General features: G+C 46.2%; 1 protein-coding gene across 1 annotated transcript; it reads left to right on the plus strand.

Moving 5' to 3' along the window:
• Positions 1-3,429: 3,429 nt before the first annotated feature.
• On the plus strand, positions 3,430-14,902 carry LOC104504827 (histone-lysine N-methyltransferase Smyd1-like; the record flags this gene model as incomplete). The annotated part of the gene is made up of 3 exons (XM_010158890.1): positions 3,430-3,566; positions 13,818-13,994; positions 14,689-14,902. Coding segments are annotated over exons 1-3 (528 nt in total), but the record flags the coding sequence as incomplete, so codon positions are not given.
• Positions 14,903-15,344: the final 442 nt, after the last annotated feature.

Here is a 15,344-nt window from a genome sequence, read left to right on the forward strand (position 1 = left end):
GAAGAGGCCTTCAGGGCCGGGACTCCTTAACGGGGCCTAACTGCCACCGTTCCCGTAACAAACTTGTGCGAGCCGGTGTTATCTCTCTGCCCTCACAGCCCCCTTCGGGTCTGCTATAACCTCCCTGGTGCAGCCTGCTGAAGCCCATAGCCGGCTCAGCTGGTCCCACTGGCCCCCAGCTTGCCCTCACTGGCTGCTGTGCACCTCAGGGCCCACAGCCCTCCCAGCTCACTAGGGACTACTCATAACTGCTTAGGAATTACTAACAGCTACTAGTAGCTGCCCAGTAATTACTAGTAACCACCAGTATTATGCTAGTAAATGCCTAGGAACTACTAGTACCTATCCAATAACTGCCCAGTAAGAGCCTAAGAACTGCTCAATAACTACTAGGAGGGGTCTGCTAACGCTGTAGTAATTGCTTAGTAACTACTAGTAACAGCTTAGTCTTTGCCTAATATCTGCCTAGCAATTACTAGTAACTGCAGGCCTCATCCTGAGTGGCTCCTGTCTGCCCTTGGCACCCAAAACACCTCCAAAATTGCTGCTGATTCACCAGCTGTCCCTCCCCTTGGCCACCCCATCGATCCATTCCTCTTCAGGGCTGAATTCCCCCTCAAGACTCTGTTATACCCACCCCCAGGAGAACAGGCAGTCTAAATTTCCCACGTATTTTCCCCGCTGTCATCCCAAAAAGGGGTTTCATTGTGAGGCAGGGCCCACCCTCACCCTGCAGATGATTACATTTAACATTTAAAGCTGAATATGATGACAGAAGTCCGAGGAGCAACCGGCTAAGGTAGTTGGGTTGTTTCCCTCTTTTATTTTTTCCCTTTTTTGTCTCACATTCACGACTTGTCTGAGAACTGCTCACCACAATCCTGAGCTATGGTGATTGAATTTGATAACATTGTGCTTTGGATAGATTTTTAGAGGGCAGTAGAGGGTGCTGTTTGTTCTCCTGTTAAGAGGACTCACCCCTCCAGCCCAACATACCGACAGACCCATCCTGCAGAATAACCCGCTCTTGAAGGGTCATCTTTGCTCAGTGCTCCGAAACTGGTGTTCCTCTCAGTTTGGCTTTGAAATTCAGTGTGTTTCCATGGGGTTGAAAGTAGGGTCACTTCTCCAAATAAATATGTAAGAAGAAATCCCTGTTATCAAGCCTGTCTTGGCCCTTTCCAATTTTCCTAATGTTTTCTCTTAAGATTGACAGTTTTACCATCGTATTTTTGCACACAGCTGGGTCTGAAACTGTGGTACCAGGGGTGTGAGGCACAGGCTGGTGTCCTCCCCTACGACCTGGCTGAGCGCACACCACCATTCACTGGGCTGGAAGGGGAGAAGTGACACTTTTTTTACTCTATGTCTCAGCTGAAATGTGGGGTACTTTGTGATCTGAAGGTGTGAGGGGTACATTGTACTGGGTGCACCATGGATGTCTGACTGTGCAGAGATCTGCTCTACTGTAACTCCGTCCTAGAAGGACTTTGTTGATTTTAATTGGTTACTTTGAAAAGATATAATTATATTCTTTGTTATAGTTTATTCTATTCTATTCTATTCTCTGTTATCTAGGAATCAGAAAGAGCGTTTAGTGTGATTAATGGCTGAGTTCAACATAGTGACACTCCAAATCAGGGTGGTTTTTTGCCTTGCCTTTTTTTTTTTTTTTTTTTTTAAATTCAGGACATAATTTTGAGGTGTTAAAGTACTGCTGGCAAATATATGTATCAAAAAGGTACTTACACCTAAGGGAATTAAACATGGGTAACAGGTGATACCAGAGCATCCTGACATCACATATCACACAAGTAGAGCATTGCAATTAAAATTGTAATTGCTTGTAGTGGATAGTTGTCGGTAGAGACTTTTCTAGGCTGTGCAGCATAAATGCTGGGAGGTTTGTGCTGGCAGCTCTGTGATGGCTCTGGGCCTCCTCAGGACAAGTGGAGGAGTCTGGTTGGTTGGGGAATATTGCTCATAATCTCATGAACTCCCAGATCACCCGGAATTTATAGAGTTGTGGATTGATGTTGTTTGTGGTTGGCACATGCAGGCAAACTATAACAGAGGATATTTGTGCTGAAGAGTGATACCATACCTCATTTGCAGGCAAGGAAAATTGCCAGAAGCTTTTAGCAGAAGATGCTGAGCAGTTCTGTGGCTGTCTTTAAGATCACAACAGTACTTCCCACTGCCTTGGCAAGGTAAAGCCATGGGATGCACAGGAATTATCCGCTCTGCACCTCACTTTCCCTATTAATCAGACAGGTTTTTCTGTGCAGCACGGAGATGTGGGAAGAGGTTTGCAAACATTCATACCTGTGTGGTGCTTAGAGATCCAGGGGAAATAACATCAGGTTTCCTAGGGGTGGGAGGATTAGCAGGAACCAGCCTGTGAAGTGCTATTAAATGATAAAAAAATGCTGAATGACAATCTGGGCTGTGTTCAGCTTCCACAATGAGGTTCACTCTTACACATGGAGGCATTCCCTTGCATCACCCCAGACTCGTACTGGCTGCTGGAGGCAGAGCAAAGCCAGGGCCTGGCTTCTTACAGGTTTGGTCTCACTGGTGCACTCTCCTTTTCCACTCAGGTGGCTCAAATTCCCCCATTTCTTCCACAGGTGAGCACTGGAGGTGGGGAGAGCCTTCAAAATGTGCTGCTGTGTCAAAGAGTTTAACTGAATCCAAAATTGTATGAATATCTAGGATGCCCTGCTTCTGCAACCTGTGCTGAACTGCTGCTGTCCTTCCAGCTCCTTCCATGCTGCTCTTTGTGACCACCACCACTGTCATTTGGGAAGTGACTCCCGTTTTCCAGGCTCTGGTGGTGATGGAGTGTGCTGAGAATTTCAGGGGGTGTGTTTCGTAGTTATCCCTGCCTCTGAACAGACTATCCATCTCCTAGAGGGTAAAAATAAAGCAGCATTGTTTAATTTCTGGAAAAAGCCAGATGACAGTTGAAGGGGTCAGAAAAACGCATACCAGCCCTCCCTGTCCCACTCTCTCAGCTGTTGCTTTCTGAGAGACAGAAGCATGTGGTTGCTAAAAATACCCTGCAAAGAGAATACATTCTCTTTCCAATGGATGAGTATAAATTAATCCAAGTCGTAACATATACAACTGCTTGTGACTGGGGGAAACAATTCCAAACTTGTTTTTCCGAGAGGGGTTTCCTAATGAAGCAGAAGTCCCAGCCCTGTGCCTTCCCTGCATAGGTTGGTGATACTACGTGGAGGATCTTCGCCTCCTGCCTCTCCTGCTCCCACCCCCTCTCCCTCCTATGGGAAACGCTGCAGACAGGGGTGGGGGGAAGCCAGCCCTTTTATAAGCATGGTCTTGCAGCAAGTCAAAGTTGACAGGAGTGACGGGAGATTTGGCTCGCTCTGAGATATCCACCTCCCAAGCCTTGGGGTCCCTGGGATGACCAAAGGGGGAATGGAGTCAGTCGAAGTGTTCACGTCTGAAGGCAAAGGCAGGGGCTTGAAAGCGCAGAAGGAATTCTTGCCCGGGGATGTCATCTTTGCGGAGCCAGCTTACGCGGCCGTGGTTTTTGATAGGTAAGAGAAAAGCGTTTTTATAACAGACTGAAAGTCAGCTCGATGCAAAATTTCATCTGTCCAGGAGGGTAGAAGTTTGAAAGCTTCTGGACAGCATCAGGGAAGTGTGCGAAGGGAAGTCAGAAGCACTTCTGTAAAGATGCATTCACAGTTTACCGTGAATGTGCTTCCCACGGCTCAGATCCGCTCTTTTACCTTTAACATGGCTCAATCTGTTTCCAGGAAGCGATCTTGCAAGGTGCTCAGTGCCCTCAACTTTCACCGCGTGTGGTGAAAATTTGTGTATTCAGTGCCTGACAAAGCCAGACCCACCTTATGCTCTGGTGAACTGCCCAGACTATGTAATTCAGGTACAACAATCTCAGGCTGACGTCGCTGAAGCCTCCAATGTATAGTGCATGATAAAAGTGAGTTGCACTATGCTCTGCTCATGTGTACCACCTCCCAGCTGTACGTGCAGCTTCATCGCCCGCTGCCTTCAGAGTAGAGCGGGTGAGGATCTGCGAGTGATGTTGTTTCTGTTAAAATGATTTCATATTTATAGCTCGCCGAGTTAACTGGGGACAAGTTTCTACTTCCACTCTTGCATGAGACTGGCTTTAAACTTTTGTTCACACTGATGTAGCCAGAAACTGAATTCTGGTAGAAACAGAATTTTCTTTTCTGCTGCTTGTTTCAAGGACAAGCAACATTTGACCAACATGCGTGGTCAGCGTGGCTGGCAGATGCCCACTTCTTCCCCTCACATCAGTGAAATGCGAATTCACTTAAATATCCTGAAACCTAAAAGACACAGAGAACCAATTTCTATGTTAATCTCCCATGGGATAAATCTAGAATAAAGCCTCAGACATGAACGGAATTTGTTCAGCCTTATAATGTGCTGAGAATAGAATTTCGCCCAAACTTTTTAACCGAGGAGCTGGATGTCAGCTGAAGGTTTCATTCTGGGCTTAGGAAATTTGTAAGCATTCTTCAAAGGCGTCATGGTGAGTCCCAAAACTGATTTTTTTGCCCCAAACTGCCAGTGACTTCAGTGAATGTTTTGTACACTAAAGAGGGCAGTGAGTGATTCTGCCTAGCTGAGCTTTCCCTGATTGAATCAACTCTGCCAGTGAATTCTGGGACACAAGCAGAGCTCATGCTGCTGTTTTAATCCCAGTCATTTTGTAGCTGAAGCTGATTCGTGCTACTGTGTGATCTGGTAATAGCAGAGAATTGGGGATTAAAAGACAGAGCTGGAAATAAGGTTTTTTGTGTCTTTCATTCACATTTTCCTTGCTCTTGTACTGTCAACGGTTGAACATGTTAATGAATCTTTACAATAGCAGCAATGACATTTTTTAGTTTTTATTTTGTCATTGCAAGAGCTCATATAAAAATGTAATTTTGGATTTTAAAATGTTAAGTTCTTGAATTCTTAACTCTGACTTCACTTACAGTAGTTAGTGACAAAACTACCTCTCCTTGACGTGTCCTTGTAGCTCTTGTACTTTAGCTTCACTTGTGTCATTAGCTGGAATCTTGCTGTGATACTATGGAGGTGCCTATGGAGAATGTTTTCTTCCACATGCCATATCAAAACTACTATCTTTTAAATTATTGAAAACATTTTGCCTTTTGATTGCTGGTTGAGAGTTTTTTTTCCTTGTATGTGAAATGTTGTGAGCGTGCTGCATAGAGTAGAAGAGCCCATGTTGAAGAGCTACAACTTCACTGCATTTTCAAATGTCACTTGCGTAATGTGAGATAAGAGGAGAAACTATCACCACATCAGCTCTTAGACTGCAGACTGTGTTTTAGTCTTAGATTTCCAACAGAAAACCTCAGATGGGGAGAGATGTGCTTCCCTCCCTCCCCACGTTGTGTTTGTTTAGCTCCAGAGGGCAGATCCAGACATTGAGCATCAAGGGGGTAAGGTAAACACATCCCTTCTCTGCAACTGCAGAGGGTGGGGATGACTTCAGTCATTCTTCTCTCTCTGTTTCTTCTTCATGCTGCTGTGCAATCACGAACTCTTACCCTCTCGTGGCACACTTAATTCCAAAGCCCTTTATATATGCATTCCCAAAATCTGTGAAGCAGGTAGTGCCTGCTAAATGCTTGTTGGTTAGTGCACAGCAGGGGATAACCTGGGCCTGAGATACACACACATAGCTTTAGTTTTGGAGGTACCGCTGTCCCAGGGTATTCAATTGCATAACTCTCCAGTGAATTGACTGCTGTAGAAGAATAGCCTGGATCCTTGTAGGATCTGCAAAATTAAATCCACACTAAGCCCTGATGTCTGGTTTTACCCTGAAAGTTCTGTTGTTTCCTCTGCATAAATGAAGAGCCCAATGAAGAGGCACGTGTTTTTCCATGCCCACAAACAAGCATTAATGGGTCCTAAAACTGGTGTTGGGCCTACACTGTTAAAAAGGATCTCACTCTGCATTGAGAAACCCAAAGTTCAGAGTCCATCATCCTAATTCCACTCAACATCTTCATCTCTTGCAGAAAGCAATGTATATGTGTATTATGGAAAGAGGATTCCAACACAGGTGATTGGTAGCTTAAATTTTTCGGTTCAGGACCTTCCAAATAGGTGACCCGATTTTCTAGAAGCACTAAAGTACTTGGAAAAGTTGGTCCGTACGTTGCAGCCCTTTGAGGAGCTTAGTTGTTGGGGAGTCTGGTCCCAGTGTGGATGCTGATCCCCTGTAACCCTGCCCTTGATTTTGCTGTTGAAACCAACTTCTGTATGGATCTCCATCATACTATGGTGGCCACACTGCAGTTTTCTGTGTGACTACGTGATGTGACAACACAGCAGTCGAAGTGGAGGTCTCTTTTGCCGATTAGGAGGAGAAGCTCTTCATAGATACAACATGATTTTCTTGGTTTGGCAGTACTACAGGATGGAAAGCGGCTTATGTTTGTGCCCGGGCACAAAGCTGTCAAGAGCTGGGAGGTGTTACTGTTTAGAAATGGGGGAGCCCTATAAAAGCTGATCATCATTTGACCTGGTGAAGAACATAATTAGGAAATTAAAGTTTTGTATTATCTGCTACGGGTGTTTAACTTCAGGTGTGTAAATGAGAAACCCCTCTATGGGGCTGTTGCATAGCAGAAACCTACCTTTGATGCTCTGAGAAACTATCGGAAGAACAAGCGTCTTTGCCTCGACTGTATAGGGGTCTAGGGAGCCTGAACAACTAATCTTGGCACCCATATTAGGTGCTCACAGCAGCTTTGGGCTTAAAAGATGAAAAGGCCTTTTTCTATATATTGATGTGAGGAACTGCCAAAGTAATTTTGACCTGAGGCTGCCACCCACCGAAGCTAAGGTCTGTGATACATGTCTGCATAGAGTTAAGTGCAGGATTCAGTTGCCAGAGGTATTTAGTGTCATTTGAGATGGCCCAGGGTGTCTGAGACATCCTCTTAGGGCTGACAGGTACAAACCAGGATTTATGAGAATCGGGCCACCTCTCAGGCCAGAAGGGTGACCCTGCAGAGACTAAAATAACACAAGGCTCCAGGAAAGTGAATCCAGTCCTAAGTGTCTGTTATAATCAATAGAGCACTGCAATGTGCACTGAATACAGACACCTACCTTGGTGAGCTGAATGGCTTTCTAAATCCCACCAAGTGTTTTGAGAGGAACACTACATAGACAGGGCACAGATGAGAACATCTCTATGTCCAAATCTGCAGACTGCACCCTACCCTGGAAGCCCCTGAAGGTTACAGGGACCCTGAAGTCATTAGGGCTGGTGAGGGTTTACGCTCTTCAACCCGATGATGATCATCTGAGCATCAGTTTCTTAGCCAGTACCAGAGACTTTTCATCTAAAAGTACTTAAAACTCAAAGTGAAGATAAAGAAGGTTCCTATGGATATCAGCTAGCTCATAGTTTCTTAGTTTTTAAGGCCAGGGCATGACTCACAAAGTCAACCCTGCCCATTGCAGGGAGGTGGAACTAGATGACCTTTAAAGGTCACTTCTAACCCAAATCATTCTGTGATTCTATAACCTTTTGCTTAACACAGTGGTTACCTGGCATTGACTCCTGCATCAAGCCTGTTACTTCTGCCTGAACTAGAGTAGGCTGTTCAGGGAGACAGTGAATACTGGTTGAAAGGGGGTACAGAACTCAGTGTGATCTCCGGTATTTTGCTGTTTGGATGAAGTGCAGACGCTCTCTGATCTGTGTTTGAATCAGCCTTGCTGTTATCAGCTGAAATAGCACTCAGAAAACACCAGTGCCAGGCCCACTATGCCCTAAAGTAGATGCAGAAGGTTGGGAATAAATCTTCTCAAGAAAACCTTTGCCTTTGTTGGGGTCTTTTTTTGATTTGCAAAGCCCCTCTGCATTCGCACTGGCATTACCTCTCACTGAAGCGTTCTCTAGTGCTCTGCTTGCACGCTGGGGTTTAATCCTTCCCTCCCTTTTCACTTTCTCTTTGAAGATACCAGGTCTCCTTTCGTCACAGCCACCTTCAGGATGATAGCATTCCCATCTCCTGGGCTCAATTACAGTATGTGACCTTCTCCTCTGGCATGTCTGTTGGCTCTCAAGCCTGTAAGAGTTTACATTTCCTAGGGGCAAGGGGATGCCTCATATATCTCTGTCAGCCTCCATCGAGAGAGGGTTTGCACTTTAACCAGAGGAGTTCTAGAGACAGTAGTCAAGGCAAACAGTGTCATGTGGTAGAAAGCCAAGATCACCTGAAGATCTGCCTAATGAGTGATCTGCAAATTGCTAAAAAGCTGAGATCATCCAATTTTTGCATTCCTATTTGATATATGAAGCAGGCCCAAAACTTTTTCCAAGAGAAATGTGGGGAACTCCATTATTGTACCTGGGATGACCAAGGGATATAAGAATGCAAAATTTTCCATAACAGTATGACTCTGAAAAGATTATGGAAGCAAATTCTTTGTGTTGATACCAGTAACAACTGAGAGGTAATGTGATCATATTCACATTGTTTAAAATTGTCTGGGGTTTGATTTTCTTATTATTATCTCATTTGCTCAAAAGCTTAAATACAATCTGGGATAAAAGCTAACTTTTGTAAAGGAAATCACACCCACACCTCTTTAAAAAGAGGCTGAGAAAACTTGTAATGAAATACTGAAAGTAAAATAGTCTAAAATAAATGCTCCACTCAAATCAGACAAACTAGGATGTCTCATCATTGGAATTTTAAAGGGAAAAGTACTAAGTTCCAATCCCCTTTTTTAAAGGCGCAAAACTAGGTTTGTACTAATAATTCACCACTATAGGTATCCTCCGTAGAAGCCAACTATTGAACACCTCCCTTTTCACTGCTGAAAGGGTAGGTGCATTTGCTTAGGCTGTTCTGCTTAGAAAGCGAAGAGGACTTTGCTTGTATCTTAGGCTATTCTTACACTGTCCTCTGTAAGGTGTTGAAGAGAGATGCTTAGCCAGCCAATAATAAATACAGAGCAGGCAGACTTAGGTGTAAGTTAGGTTGTCTGTGTGTGTCATCTGTCCTGTACAGGATAGAATAAACTCACGTTACATAGTTCGTGAGCACCTCACTATGTCCATTCAATGAGATCCTCCTCTATTCCTTTGCACTACAGCCATCTCACCTTGCTTTTCCGGATCAGTGAATGAGATGCTGTGGGTGCTGAATGGGAAATGATTGGCAGATGTTTGGGTTATGCATGTCTCAGAGATGAGGTTAACATATTTCCTGTGGCAGTGCTCAGCCCTCTGTCCTGGTGGGTCCAACAAATCTTAATCCACCTGAATCCAGTCCAAACATTCACAAGAGCTATTTGTTTCTTCTGCTTTCACTGAGAGCCATGCTTGCAGGAGCCATGGTTTAGTTGACAGTGCTCTGTCACCTCTTGCATTTGTCGGCTTGCACATTGAGTGAGGGCTTTTGTGACTGTAGCTGTGTCCAGGATTAGTAGTAGTTGTGCGTCTCATCTGCGTAACATCAGAGCTCGTGAGCTGCTGAGAGTTCACATCAGTTGGCACTTGGGTGAGAGGCCAAGGAAACCAGAGGCTCCCCAGAAAGTCATTCAGCGAGTCAGTCACTGGCACCTGCCACCCAAGTCATTCCTAAATCCCTGACCTGGCAAGGCTAGAGAAATCACTGTGCTAATGAAGATCCTGCTTTTGGGCAGGGTGAAAACAAGTTGTTCTTACTACGTGTAGAAGATGGCAGTGAACAAATGGCCAGAGATCACCCCAGAGGCCATGGTGTGCATAGTCACAGCAGAAAGCAATTGTGTTGTCCCTATGTTAAAGCAAGGGAAGCTGGTCACTGAGTCCGTAAGGGTTCAAACCTCATGGGCTCCTGGGTAGGTGACATACATGTCCCCAGAAACCTTCAGTGCTGCCTGGCCTTGCAGCATTCTGCTGACCTACAGGGAGAGGAAGCTCCATCAGGGCCACCTGGAACCATTGTGGGTTTTGTGAGATGTAATGTTTCTTATGCCTGCCAGACAGATTACCTATGAGGAACTGTGTCTGCAGCTTCAATGCCATGACCTTTCCTTCACTTCCTTGAGAAGTCTCACATAACCTTTTCTTCTGTGTATTTCTGCATTTCCTCAGAAAGAGGGCTTTCCAAGGCTGGTGATAAGTTCCACCAGCTGGGTTTGCTTTGGAAACCCTGGACTCCCTCTGCAATAAACAGCAAAACGCAAAGCCAACATTTCAGTATTTTTCTGTTCTCAGAAAGTGAGCTGGGGAGAGACAAGCCCCTGCTTGAGGTCTTGGGTTTTGCTGCGCTGTACTCCTTTCTGACTTGTCATTCCTCTCTACAAGGAAACTTCTTTAGCTGCCTTTTTCCTTTCTGACTGCCCTCAAAACACGCAGGCGGCAGGAGGGAGTCGTGTGAGATATCTCCTTCTGCTTCCCAGCACAACGTAACCACACTGGTTTTATCAGCTCTCTGGCTTTCCTTTGCCTTACAAGGAGTGTAATCTCTCTTGCACCTCTCTGCCCCTCTGACTTGACAGCTGACAGAGCACAGCCTCACATTTCTCACCAGCTCCCAGCTCTTTCATTTGACTTAATGGAGTTGGCTGCATCCCCCTTCCTGGACACGTGATCCCCCCTGCCCCATCTCAGGTGCTTACCTTGAATCAGGCTCCCTCCCGTGTGCCAGCACTGCTCACTGTCATTTTCCAAACCTCATTTTTGTCTGCTGCAGGTTGTCCTGCTTTAACTCAGTGGCCATCTGTTTTGAATTAGTGGCTCTCTGCTTTAAATCAATGGCTGTCTTCATCCTGCGAGAGCCAAGGCACTGTGTGAATTGTACCAGCAGCTGATGCAGTACTGCCAGAGTGCATTTTAAGTGTACTGTGATAGATATGAATATGCACAGGTGTGTTTATATATCTGTATAGTGAAGAGGCAGGACAGTCTTGTGGCTGGGGACTCTGGGGCTGTGGGTCTGATTCCTGCCTGTGGCACAGCCTCCTCATGTGATCATAATTTTTATTTCCTCGTGCCTCAGTTTCCCTACTATCGATGATGATGATGTTCCCTTGGTAATGAAGCCTCTGTAGTCAGTGAGCTTTTTGCGATGAGGATAACCTCCCTCCTGGGACCAGCAGTGTCCAAGCGATGGGAATTTAAATTCTCTTGTGCTGTTTAGCCTGGCTGGAGGCAAAGATAAAGTGGATAGTTGCCTGGAGAAGCAGACACCTGGGGACACCAAATCAGGCATCAAAACTCCGTATCTGGCAGCAAGGGGAAAGACCCAAAGTTGTTTGGGCAGGAAACCAAAGTGTCTCCCCCTCCTTCCCAATGAAGCAAGACCCTGGAGCAAGCAGCTGGACATGTGAAAGGGGCACATGTGGGAGGTTTCCCCTGGTCTGGGATCTTGGACACCCTTGAAGAAAGGACATGACATTAGACTTCTTCACCAGTATCATCTGATGCCTTACTTCCCCAGCCTTTGTTATAGTTGCATACATACAATTGTATGATGCTTCTTGGAAATCCTGTTTTGAACCACCCAAAGAAGCAACCTGCTCCTTTCAAAAAGGTGTTTCCCAGTTGTCCCATGACCATCTAACTCACAGTAACCTCTCAGCTAGTTAAACCACAGAGCCAGCAGCACACTTACCACTGCTGGCACCAGAGAAGGACATGTCAGACTTTTGGATTTGGAGGAGAAATCTGCATCGCTAGCCTGTCTGCAGGAAAGCTTTAAGTGGCCTAAAGAGCACAGTGCTAAAGTTGACGCTGGACTAAAATAGCAGAGCACAGCCTCACATCAGGCACTGTGCTCATTACTTGTAATGTTTAACAGCACTCTCATGGGTGGCATATTCTGGGCCACTGACCAGCACTAAATCATTGATGTTCTCAGCTCAGCAAGATACCAGACTTGTGAAGATGAAAGATCCCCTGGATTTATTAATCAGATCTTATGGTGATCATAAATGCAAGTACTGCTCCCTAGGACTTGGCATTACAACCAGCCCACCCCATGTCCTACCCCAGTCAATGCTTCTGTGAGCTTGAGGGTTCATCTTTCCTCTGTCTTCAACTGTTTGGTGCTCCTTGTCCATCCCTGAGCAGCTGAAAATCCATTTGTGCCTTAGCATTCATGTTTGGGGATCTACTGAATGGCAGGGAGCCTGGCCTTGTCCCTCAGACCTTCAGTAATTCACACTGAACGTCTGTGGGGAGTCACTGGAACCAGAAGAACCTCAAGCTCATCCAGCCTGGGGCTCAGTGCTGCTGTCTCCTGAAGGTAGACAGACAGGAGACATGCACCATGATGGAAGGACGGAAGAAAGGAAGGAGAAGATATAAACCACTCTGTGATGAGAAGGTCTGCCCAGAAAGAGGCATTTTTCTTGGTTTCCTCATGTCATTTCCAACACAGTGACACAATTGTGGAGTACAATGCCTCCAGTACAGACACAGCTTTGGCCCAGTGGCAGTGACAAGATAAGATGGGTTTTAATCCGTGGAAATATATCTTGGTTTCAAGCAGCACAAACACAGGGTTTACCTTTGCAACCACTCTGATCTATCCATCTTGTTCATTGTGATACACCTCGGGTCTGCTCACTAGCAGAGCATTTCAGATGTATATTTGTGTCCCCACAGCGTGCCTGTGCCTAAGAAAAGCTTAGGAGAACAGTTAGGATGGCTCAGAGTCCTTCTTATGCAAAGTTTTCCTAAGTCTCTTGGGAATGAGGGTGGCTGCTGCTCCATTTTATGACCTGACCCATATAGGGCCCAGGAAAGTCTCAGAAGGGGTTTCACTTCAGCCAAATGCCAAGGCTTTGCAGGCAGGTGAAGCTCTCTGGCTGCCTCTTAGCCTTCATATTCTTCTTCGTGCTCTCCTGAGCTGTAGATTCATTAGGCATCTGCTTTCTGCTCAGCAAATGGATGGCTGGTGCTTCAGCACGAGCCAGACAGAAAATGAAAACAGACTGAAAATCCTATGGACAGCAGCAGTGCTGAGGAGAAGCAGACGAGCTGCAGGCAAAAGGGCTGAGAGCCGGGGAATGCTTTATTGCTCTCCTCCTTTAAGCAAAATATTTGTCTCTTTGGCATAGCCAAACAGAAAAGCATCAGCACTGGGCAAGTGCACAAGGATTAATCTGGGTGGGAGGTTTCTCCCAAAAAATCTTGGGCAGTCTGTCCTTAGTGGGTGTGGGGAGCTCAGGGATGCTGTCATAGTTTAGGCTCTGATGGCCACTCACTCACATCCCCCTCTCCGCAGGAGGGATGGGGGAGAGAATTGGAAAAAAACCTCATGGGCTGAGATAAAAACAGTTTAATAGGACAGCAAATGGAGAGGAAATAATAATAATAATAATATAAAGGAATATACTAAAACAAGTGATGAACAATGCAACAATTGCTCACCACCCTGTGATTGACAGCCCATCCCCAAGCACTGATCTCCCCAGGCCAACTCCCCTCATCGTATATACTGAGTGGGACAACTTACGGCATGAAATGTCCCTTTGATCAGTTTGGCTCAGCTGTCCTGGCTGTGTCTGGGAGAACAGGAGCAGTAAGAGAAACTGAAAACATCCTTGGCTTAATATAGGCATTACTTGGCAACAACTGCAACATCAGTGTTACCAAGATTCTTCTCAGCACAAATCCAGAAGCATACTAGCTAACATGAAAAAATTAACCCTATCCCAGCCAAAATCAGCACAGACAAAGCTGGCAGGATGCTCAGTGGATGGAGCTGGCCCTTCTCCGAGGTATGAACCAACAGGTCTTTCTGTCCTTCCAGCCTGACGAACGTCATCTGTCACACGTGCTTCAAACGGCAGGAGCGGCTCCACCGCTGCGGCCAGTGCAAGTTCGCCTACTACTGCGACCGGACCTGCCAGAGAGCGGCTTGGCTGAACCACAAAAATGAGTGCTCTGCCATCAAGAAACATGGCAAGGCACCCACCGAAAACATCAGGTGAGAGCTGGCCCCAGGGGCTGAGCCAGCAGCCTGGGGAGAAGGGGGAGAGGACGGGAGGACAGTACATTCCTTCAGAGGGTGGTGAGGAAGAGGCGGGTGGCCTGTTTTGGATGGGTGGAGGTGAGAGATGGTTTGGGAAAAGGCAGGAGCATCCTGAGCTGATGAAATAGGGACCTGCAGGAGCATCCATGGTGTGAGTGGGTTGTGCTTCTGCTTTTTTTTTTGGTGCTGGGCCTCAGAATCTCTACTGCAGATGAAAGAGATGAGGCAAACCCATACCGGATGGTTTAGAAGGTGTGGGAAAGTGGGGAGTAGGTGGAAAAGTGGAAGAGGACATGGGCCCTTCCCCGATTTGTCTGCAGGATGCATTGATTTGGATTCACATCCTGCCTCCATTACAAGAAAATAAGGGGAATCCCCAAGGAAATTAGAACTGTGTGGAGGGCTGGGGACCTGGGGCTCTGTAGCACTTTTCCAGATGACAACACAGATGCCAGGGCAAAACCCTGCATCTTCCTCCCTTTCCTTCAGATGCTCATGGATGGTAACCAGCCATCAGCCATCCAGTTCTGAGCCTGTCTCAGTCTGTCTGCACACAATCTCCCACCTAGGAGATGAATTTTGCTCGTCCTTCGGACCCTCTTCTTGCAGTGGGTGGTGGTACTAACACCTGGGGCTCTCTCCTGGCCAGGCTGGCTGCCCGCATCATGTGGAAGATTGAGAGGGAAGGCAGCGGGCTGGCAGAGGGCTGTCTGGTCTCCATCGATGACCTGCAGAACCACGTAGACAGCTTTGATGAGGAGGAGAAGAAGGAGCTCCGTGCCGACGTGGAGAGCTTCCTCGAGTTTTGGCCATCCCAGAGCCAGCAGTTTGGCATGCAGTACATCTCCCACATATTCGGAGTGGTACGTCAGCGGGGTGGGAGAGCAAATGAGGGGTGCTTTTAATGCCAGCTTCACAGAGAAAGTTTCCAGATGGCCTGAGTTGAGGATGCCCAAGTTTATCCTTGTCTTGCTTTCAAGAAGCCATAGTGATTTGGATAGCCAAGATTAGCATTTGCTACAGGCAGTCTGAATACTGCCCATTCCCCATCTGCATCGCTTCTGCACCAACACTGGAAAACTGAGGCATGGCAAGGGCAAGGTCGGAAACATTTTATCTGTCTAAACATGTAGCTCACTCAACCGTAGGTGCTGCACTGTCATCACAAGTCCCACTGGGCATCTCTGCACTGGGGAGAGCTGAGAAAATTTATTTAAATACATTTTTAGTAAATATACTTAGAATATATTTTAATATAGCAGATCTGGTTTATTATATATATTAATGTCTATTATATATTGTGTG

Source organism: Eurypyga helias, unplaced genomic scaffold, assembly GCF_000690775.1.
Source record: "Eurypyga helias isolate BGI_N326 unplaced genomic scaffold, ASM69077v1 scaffold21159, whole genome shotgun sequence".
NCBI classification, from domain to species: domain Eukaryota; kingdom Metazoa; phylum Chordata; class Aves; order Eurypygiformes; family Eurypygidae; genus Eurypyga; species Eurypyga helias.